This window comes from Ipomoea nil, unplaced genomic scaffold (assembly GCF_001879475.1).
Source record: "Ipomoea nil cultivar Tokyo-kokei standard unplaced genomic scaffold, Asagao_1.1 scaffold2036, whole genome shotgun sequence".
NCBI lineage: Eukaryota > Viridiplantae > Streptophyta > Magnoliopsida > Solanales > Convolvulaceae > Ipomoea > Ipomoea nil.
Window position 1 is genome coordinate 5,994,582 of NW_017618464.1, and position 8,884 is coordinate 6,003,465.

General features: G+C 34.9%; 2 protein-coding genes across 2 annotated transcripts in view; both read left to right on the plus strand.

Moving 5' to 3' along the window:
• LOC109147785 (TMV resistance protein N-like) overlaps positions 1–3,844 on the plus strand; it is a 25,518-nt gene extending 21,674 nt beyond the window's left edge. The window contains exon 4 of the mRNA XM_019295444.1: positions 3,509–3,844. The gene's annotated coding sequence lies outside the window, so the exon portion shown is untranslated. The remainder of the gene's footprint in view (positions 1–3,508) is intronic.
• On the plus strand, positions 577–6,873 carry LOC109147850 (TMV resistance protein N-like). The gene is made up of 9 exons (XM_019295508.1): positions 577–1,097; positions 1,240–2,323; positions 2,510–2,779; positions 2,947–3,963; positions 4,245–4,566; positions 5,437–5,721; positions 6,436–6,515; positions 6,670–6,679; positions 6,764–6,873. Exons 1-9 carry the CDS (start codon positions 577–579, stop codon positions 6,871–6,873), a joined length of 3,699 nt encoding a protein of 1,232 aa, XP_019151053.1.
• The last annotated feature ends 2,011 nt before the right edge of the window (positions 6,874–8,884 follow it).

An 8,884-nucleotide genomic window follows, 5' to 3' on the forward strand; every position in this document is an offset into this window, starting at 1 on the left:
AGATATGTTGCCTTCAATATTTGTATAAACCTAATAGTGGAAAACAGGGGGTGAAGAACAAAAATAAAAACAAAAACTGTAGTCTTAGCACGAAAGTTTAGAAGCAAATAGTATTTCTGCATTAGACAATTTAATACTCCGTATTTAGCATGAAAGGCACACAAACTGTTGTAATTTCTGCATTTGAAGTTCCTATTTTCTGGGGTGACTTTATCTTCATAATTATCTCCTAAAACGAAAGCAACATGTATATAAATTTCCATTATATTCTCTTTCCAACTTACAATTGCTTCGTTTTGTCAAACCAAAGACCGGGGCCACTCTAACACCCACAAAACTCTATTATTGTTTTATTTAATTATGCTCTGCCCGGCCTACATCTTTATTAAAGATGGATGGATGCAAGAAAATTCATAGCAATTTCCATTTCTTAGAGATCAGAAGATGTATATATAAATGCCTCCACATGAATTAGAAGCAGCAGACGCAGTAGTAACCTAAGTTAAGCTTTAATCTCCATCCATCCTTCCTACCTTCCTTAGCTTTATTGTGTTTTTACCGGCAGGTGTTTCCACCATGGAATCCACTTCTGAAACTAATCAACTACTGCTCCTTCCCTCATCCTCCTCTTCACTTCCGCGCTGTTGGGACTATGATGTCTTTCTGAGTTTTAGAGGTGAAGACACACGAAAGTCTTTTACAGATCACCTCTTTGCTGCGTTGTGCCGAGCCGGAGTTCACACTTTCAGAGATGCAGAAGAGCTCCGTAAAGGAGAAGACATCTCCACTGACCTCATCAAAGCTATTCAAGAATCAAAGATTTCCATTATCGTGTTTTCCAAAACTTATGCCTCTTCCCGGTGGTGTCTTGAGGAGCTTGTGAAGATAGTGGAATGTAAAGAAAAGGTAAATCAAGTGGTTTTTCCTGTATTTTATGATGTGGATCCATCTGAAGTGCGCAAACAAACTGGTGGGTTTGGTGACGCCTTAGCTCAACATCAACAACAATTTGGGACCAAAAAACTTAGTCAATGGAAAACAGCTTTGACTAAGGTTGCAAATTTTTGTGGTTGGGATTTACAGAATGATGTTGACGGGTATCTTGATTTCTCCCTTTTATTTTAAAAACAAATTATTAAATACTTTTTGTTATATTTTCTGGTTGCAGTCTTCTTCCATTATATTCCCCTTATATGATACAATTCACATGTCAGTAATTTACTCAACAAAAATTTGCAGGTATGAATCAAAATTTATTGACAAAATTGTAGAAAAGGTTCTACATGTGGTGAACCGTACATTTTTTAATGTTGCAAAATATCCTGTTGGAATTCATACCCGGGTTAGAGAAATATTTTCTTCATTGCAAAGTAAATCAAATGGTGATGTTTGTATGATAGGAAAAACAACCTTAGCAAAAGCCATATTTAACCAAATTTATGAAACATTTGAAGGTAGTTGCTTTCTTGATGTTAGATCAGAATGTTCAAAGGGAGAGAGTGTAGGTTTAAAATGTTTGCAAGAACAGCTTCTTTGTAAAACTCTCAAAACAATGAGATTTGAAGTTAACCATGTTGATGAAGGAATTAGTTTGATCAAATTAAGACTTGGATTAAAAAAGGTTCTCATTGTTGTTGATGGTGTAGAACATGAGAGTCAATTAGAGGCATTAGTTGGGGATGGAGATTGGTTTGGTTCAGGTAGTACAATTCTCATTACAACTAGAAACGTTAATTTGTTGAATGGCCTCGGAAAAGATTGTGAGAAGTACAATGTTGTGGTGTTAAGTTCTAAGGAATCTTTGCAACTCTTTTGTTGGCATGCTTTTAAGGACCCAAATCCTTTGGAGGCTTTTGCAGAACTATCAAACGTGATAGTAAGTTATGCTGGTGGACTTCCTTTGGCACTTACTGTTCTAGGCTCACATTTTCGGTCCAGATCATCAATTCAACACTGGAGAGCTGACTTTGAGAAGTTAAGAAAGATTCCTCATGAAGATATTTTGAATATTCTCAAAATGAGTTATGATGCACTTGATGATGATACTCAAAGAATCTTCCTTGATATTGCTTGTTTTTTTGAGGGTGGATATATCCACAAAGAAGAGATCGTTATGATATTGAATGCTTGTGGTTTCTTTGCTCAAAGTGGAATTGCAACTTTAATTAATAGATGCTTGTTAAGGGAAAAAGATTATTATATGCATGATTTAGTTCGAGATATGGGAAGAGAAATTGTTCGCCAAGAATCTCTTATGGTGTCTGAGAAAAGAAGTAGATTGTTTTTATGCGATGAGGTTTTGGATGTGCTCGTGAACAACAAGGTAAATTAAAACACACTTGATTTGCTTTATTATTTTGGTATATATGTATGTTTTTCAAATCGTTTGCTTAGTAATTACATTTTGTACTTTTTCAATAATTTATGTTTTATATTTTGATTATACTTGTGTGAGTTGTGTCACATAGGAATGTTTTAAAGCTATGATTTTTTTTTTTTTATTTATTAGGGCAATGAAGATATTGAAACAATGATTATTGATTTGCCAAAGGAAGTGCATTTGAGTACTAAAGTATTCTCTAAAATGAGCAGGTTAAGATTGCTCAGAATCGAATCCATGAATGCCAAGGGATCATTAAAATACTTATCTAATGAGCTTAGGTTGCTTTTTTGGAATCATTGTCCATTGAGACACATATCGTCTGATCTTTGCCTGAAGAAGCTTGTTATTTTAGAAATAACAGACAGCAATATTAAGGAATTTAAACCCAATTTGCAGGTTTGAAGTTTATATGAGATTTTTTTTTGACATTACATCTTTTTTAAAAAGTTAATTATAATTTATTTAGACAAAATAATGATTGGGAAAAGCTTACTACAATTTTTTATATTTTGTTTCAACAGCATTTTGGATGCTTGGAGATCTTAAGGTTTGTTTTTTGCTAGCAACTTAAAGGGTCCCCAAATTTTACTGGAGCACACAATCTAAAGACATTGTCCTTCTTTAATTGTCCAAAATTGGTTGAATTGTCACAATCCATTGGAGATTTAGAAAGCCTTGTTGAGTTAGATATGAGATTTTGCGAGAATCTTAGAGCGCTCCCCAATAGTATTTGCAACTTGAAGTCGCTTAAGTGTCTTGATCTGGAATTTTGCTCCAAGATTAAAAAATTGCCTACTAACTTGGGAAAATTAGAGCAACTACGTGTACTTAATGCTAAATGGACTTCGGTATCACATGTGCCTTTTTCTTGTGGATCTTTGAGATATCTCTACTATCTGACACTAGGGCAGTCCAATTATACAGATGGGTATGATTATAGGAGTGTGGAACCTATTTCTTCATATGCTAATTTATGTTCCTTGGAAACTCTACAGGCTCCTTACCAGTTTATGCAACATTTAGATCTTCAAATGGGGAGTCTATCATTATTGACATTTCTAGATCTAAGCAATAGTTACTTCACTACCATTCCCTTCAACCTTTCTCATCTTTCTCAGCTAAAAGATTTGGTTTTGAACAAGTGTCAGAACCTTCAACTGATTAAAGATCTTCCACCTAACCTAGGTCGGCTCGTTGCATACCGTTGTCCCTTGCTGGAGAATATACAAGATGTATCAGGGCTATATCGGTTGTCTCTTTCTATCTACAAAAGTTTGATTATTGAGCCTCGATGCAGTTTTGAAAAGCTCTGTCGTTTAGATCTGTGTGATAGTTACTTGGATACCCTGCCCTTTAAACTTTCTCATCTTTCTCAACTAAGAAGTCTCTGTTTGTATAACTGCCAGAACCTTCGAGTGATTCAAGATCTGCCTTACTCAAGTTTAATGCATTTGCGGATTCATAACTGCAGTAATTTGATTGAAATTCAAGGCATAGAGAATTGTGTTAATTTACGTTCAATCAGCATGTTATATTGTAGCGCTCTTGCAAGTAATTCTTGTGGTGCGAAGTTGTTCAAGGTTAGTGATCTATCTAATGCTTCTCATGCATTTATTAATTAATTAATTTCTTAATATATATACGCACGCAGGCATTTTTACAAAACCCAAACCTTCACGGGTTTAGAATGTTGGTTTTAGAAGACATGGTGCCAGAAGTAGTAGTTGGATGTTCATCATCAAATTACACATTGCCATTGTTTTCGTCGAAGACACGGATACTTATAGTCGTGAGGATTTCATGTTTGTTTAGTTGTGTGTGTTATTTAACATACAAAACCACAGAGGAGTTATTTGAGCAGGTGGTCCACACAAGAAGGAATAAGGTGTTGGAGTGGAGAGTATATGATCATTTTATAGAAGCCAATAAAGTGGAAGAAGTAAAGGTGGTTGTAGAGTTTTATTCATCGCTGGAGCAAGGAGCTGAAGAGAATTTGAGAATTGAAACATGTATAGTTTATGAAAAAGAGGGTGAGGTTTGCTTCTTTCCTGTGAACCCAAATAAGGTCATCATATTCCGCCCTGACGATGATTCTGCACACACCCAGAGAGATGTATATCCAAGGGTTAATATAACACTCACAATTAGCTCTCCAACATCTGATTCAAAAATGGAAATGCAGCGTAATAGGCGATATTAAGAAGAAGAAGAAGAAGGGAGTTCGAAGCCTTTATCTGGATGTGTTGGCCGCTTTTTCTGACACACGATTGGCTGGGGCCGGGGGGCACAAGGGAAACAGTGGTAGGCAATCACCTGCTTGTTCAGATAATCATATCAAAAGGGTTAAGGAGTCTGTGAATTGAGTTCATTGATTTGTCAATTGTTGGTGAAGTTGATTTGTGAATATTCTCAGGCTAAGAATGAGCCTCTGAATTTGAATTTATTGAATTGTCATTTGTCACTTGCTGCTTGTGTGGACAGTGGACTTTAGAAGTTGATATAATGATATTTGGTATTTGACAATTTGAGTGATATGATGAGCTTGCCCTGAAATATTCTTTTTTTGCATGTTATATTACAACAGTTCACATATCATACACATATACAAAGTCATTTGGTTTTCTAGTGCTTATAATTGTCAAATATTCCTGCTGAGTTAAAGGAACTTGCAACATTTGTATCCTTTTAGATGGATTCCACAAGACACAGGAATTGATGTGTCGTGTGCAGCAAATTGCAAAACATAGCTCTCTGCAAGTGCCTTCAGAAAGATGGGACTCAAACTGGGGCTGATGATGATGATAATCTGATAGGAATATGTTATTTGTAAATAATTTGCAGGTATCTTACATTTTCTCCTCGATTGATTAAATGTTTTAAGCCTTGTGCAGCATTTCTAATCTCTTCTATATATAGTCTTGTTGGCATGTACACATTCTAAATTAGATCGTCAAACACTAATTTATGTTCCTTGGAATATCTATGTGCTCCTTACCAGTATGTGCAACATTTAGATCTTCAAACTGGTCATGAAAGTTTATCCTTATTGACAGTTTTAGATCTAAGCTATAGTGATTTCGATGCCCTGCCCTTTACCCTTTGTCATCTTTCCAAGCTAAAATATCTTGATTTGAACAACTGTCTGAATCTTCAGGTGATTAAAGATCTTCCACTTAGCCTAAGTGAATTCTCAGCAGAGAATTGCCCCTTGTTGAGAAGTGTACCAGATCTATCTAGCTTATTAAGTCTAGAGGTATTGTATCTGGGTAACTGCTGTAAATTGATTGAGCTTGTAGGCGTTGAGAATCTGGTTAATTTAAAAACAATGGACATAACAGGTTGTAGCACTCTGAGCAGTAAATCTTGGTGTGTGAAGTTGTTCAAGGGAAGATGAAGAGGAAGAGGGTCTTGGAATGGTAAAATGGAGTTGGAATGGAGAGTATATGAACCCAATGAAGGGGAAGAAGTAGAGGTGGTTGTACAGTTTTTTTGGGTTACACAAGAAGAAGCGGAAAAGAAATTAAGTATTGAAACGTATGTAGTATATGAAGTAGAAGAAGATGGTGGATTAGACTTCTTTCCTATCAACCCAAATAAGGTGCTTAAATTTTCGCCATCATGAATATAATGAAGATGGCTTGGGGAACTACAACTACAAAGGTGCCTTCGTTACTCTATCACGCAGTTACCCAGGACTCCCAAGTTTTACTCTAGTTTATTTTTAATGCCCTGTTATAGTTCTATTAAAATTTTAAGGTATTACCCAAATCTAGTGTAAGTTTTGATGACAATGATTGAAGTGTAAGTATTTTCCCTAAACACAATATATTATAATATATTGTATTATTGGGTGGCTGTGGTGCAAGTAGGAGATTGAGTCAATTAGTGACTTAATCTCTTATGCAACTCAGGATATTCAGTTAAGCTTTAACTGATGGCATGTAGGCTTCTAAGCAAAATAGTCCTCCCACAGCTCCCGAGTTCAGTACACGCACCATCACGTATTCGGGAGAGAAGTGGTAGACAAAACGACACTAATCTTTATTCTGCAGGTTTACCATCTCGTGACAATACTAACGACTATGGCTGGGGATATTTGGGCGATCCTAAAGCTTCCGCTGTAACGAGGCAGGTTACTCGTTTACTGCAGTTTGTGTTAGTCTTAATATTATTATCTAACATTTGGTATCAGAGCCCAATCAATTCCTGCCTGGTTGATTAATTAGTGCCAAATATATATTTTGAAAAATATATTTGTTCTTTTGTTTCCTGAAAAACAATTTTAGGAAATTCCATGTTTGTCTAGCATATGACAGTGTATATTTTTTGGGAAATATGTACTGCTGGGCTGTTTTTCATTTTCTTTTGGTTTCTTTTCAGTAAAGCCTTCTGCGTGGAATTTGTCGCCGATGATTTTGATTCCGGTCGTTGTTGACGAGGGCGGCAACTATGAGCATTCATGGACAACGACGAAGGGAGCATCGCTCTAGCGACGCGAAGAACGCGGTGTGACGTTGTTGAGGATGCGACTGGGAGTTGCCCATGGTGGACAACGGCGGCGTCGGTTTTCGCTGTTCCTCAAGCTTTTAGCTGCGATGACGAGAGTCCACGGAGGTTGGCTGAATTCTCGGCTGCCACTGCTGCTCCATTCGCGGCGGCGGGCGGCGACCCTCAGCGAATGAGGACTGCGTTGGCGGAGGCCTCATCGCGATGAAGAAGACTGGAGCGGTAGGCTGCGACGTGGCTGGATTTCCGGCCATGGCGGCGGTTATTAGCGCTGTGCTGGGTTTTCCGGCGAACCGTTGCTGCTTCCTCTCCTCCTTCGCGTTCTCCTCTCCGTAAGGCCGTCGGCGATGGTGGCTCCGCGATGAAGACGGCTGCTGTTGCTCCTCATCTGAAGATGGCGGACGGCTGGATGATGGCCGATGCTTCATCCCCTTCGCTGGTTTTCCGGCATTTATTTGGAAGAGGAATGAGATGACTGGTACGCAACGTTTCTTTTTTTTTTTTTTTTTTTTTTTTCTGCAATTTACCATTATTTATTTTTACCATATAAATATTGCCTCATTGAATTGAATAATATATATATTAATTTTGGTAAATGGTGTTTATGTTTGGTTTAAAGTTGAAATCTTTATATTACCTTAATTAATTATATATTATTTTATTGGCAAGTGGTAAATTACATGGTAATTGCTTAATTTTGAAATAATAATGCCCTTTAGTTATATTTTTTTAAATTTTAGCATTAAAATTTTCAAATTGAGATTAATTATGCATTATTTGTGATTGAATTATTACCATTATAGTAATTCTTGTCACAATTAAATTATTATTCATTTTTGAGCAAATATTAATTTCTGATTTGCTATTTGAATTTTAATTTAATATTGAGAGTTGTATTAATGTCTTTTAGCTAGTTTTCTCTCAATTTTGGCATTATATTCACAATTAAATTATTATTCAATTTTGAGCAAATATTAAGTATTAAATTTGTTACTTGAATTTTAATTTAATATTGATGTGCATATTAAAATTGCTTGAATTATTGCAATTTATTTAGTATTTATGAGTTAATAATATATTAATTTGCAAAATCCAAACTTGCTTTGTATATTTTTTAAATTATTTTATTATAATTGTACATTTAGAAAAGCATTTATTAAAGTTGGATATAGCATATTATTAACTCATAGATTTTATATTAAATATCATTCAATTTTGGATCCTTAGGCTAATTTTGGACAATATAGCCTATTAAGTTAGTTTGTTGGTTTCTCATTTAATTTTGAGCATATTTTAGTCCTAATTTTCACTTGGGACTTTAAAACCTATTTTGAACAGGCTATTTATGACCTATCTTGGTCAGTATGGATCCTACTATTATTTGATTGATATTTTAATAATAATTGTAGCACATTTTTTTTATTTTGATTATAACATGTTTATTTAGTTTCAATTATTACTAACTACCGTATTTTGTTAACGGTATTTATCGTTGGTTATAATATAATGTTTGGATCTATTTCCATATTAGAGCATTTATCATTCATGTTATAATTAACTTGGGACATTAAGGTTTATGGGCCTGACTTAAGTAATTTTGTGCTATAATTATTATCATTGTCTGATTTTGAGTCATTAAGTATCTAAGGATTACAATTACCATTTGAAGTCATTAAGACTTATAATTATTGTTTTGGCCATTAAGAATTATAACTATTATTTAAGTTAATTATGTTTTTTAATCTATTAATAGTTTTCGGGGCCTTAACAATAATATTCTGTTTTCTTAATGGTAAGCAATGTACATAGTTATGTTGCCTTTACATTATTGGTAATTTGGTTATAACTTAATTTTAGTCTCCGACTCATTACAGTCTTGATTAATTATTATGTGGTAAATTGAGATTAATATTTAGCATCCCTTAATTACAGTTTTACATTTATTGCAATTATTATTAATTAATGTTATTAAGTTTAGGGGCTAATCTCATTTAT

Coding starts and splice junctions, on each gene's coding strand:
- LOC109147850 (XM_019295508.1), top strand. CDS start 577: ATGGAATCCACTTCTGAAACTAATCAACTACTGCTCCTTCCCTCATCC. Junction 2,324..2,509: donor ATGTGCTCGTGAACAACAAG/GTAAATTAAAAC, acceptor TTTATTTATTAG/GGCAATGAAGATATTGAAAC. Junction 3,964..4,244: donor GTGGTGCGAAGTTGTTCAAG/GTTAGTGATCTA, acceptor TTATTTGAGCAG/GTGGTCCACACAAGAAGGAA.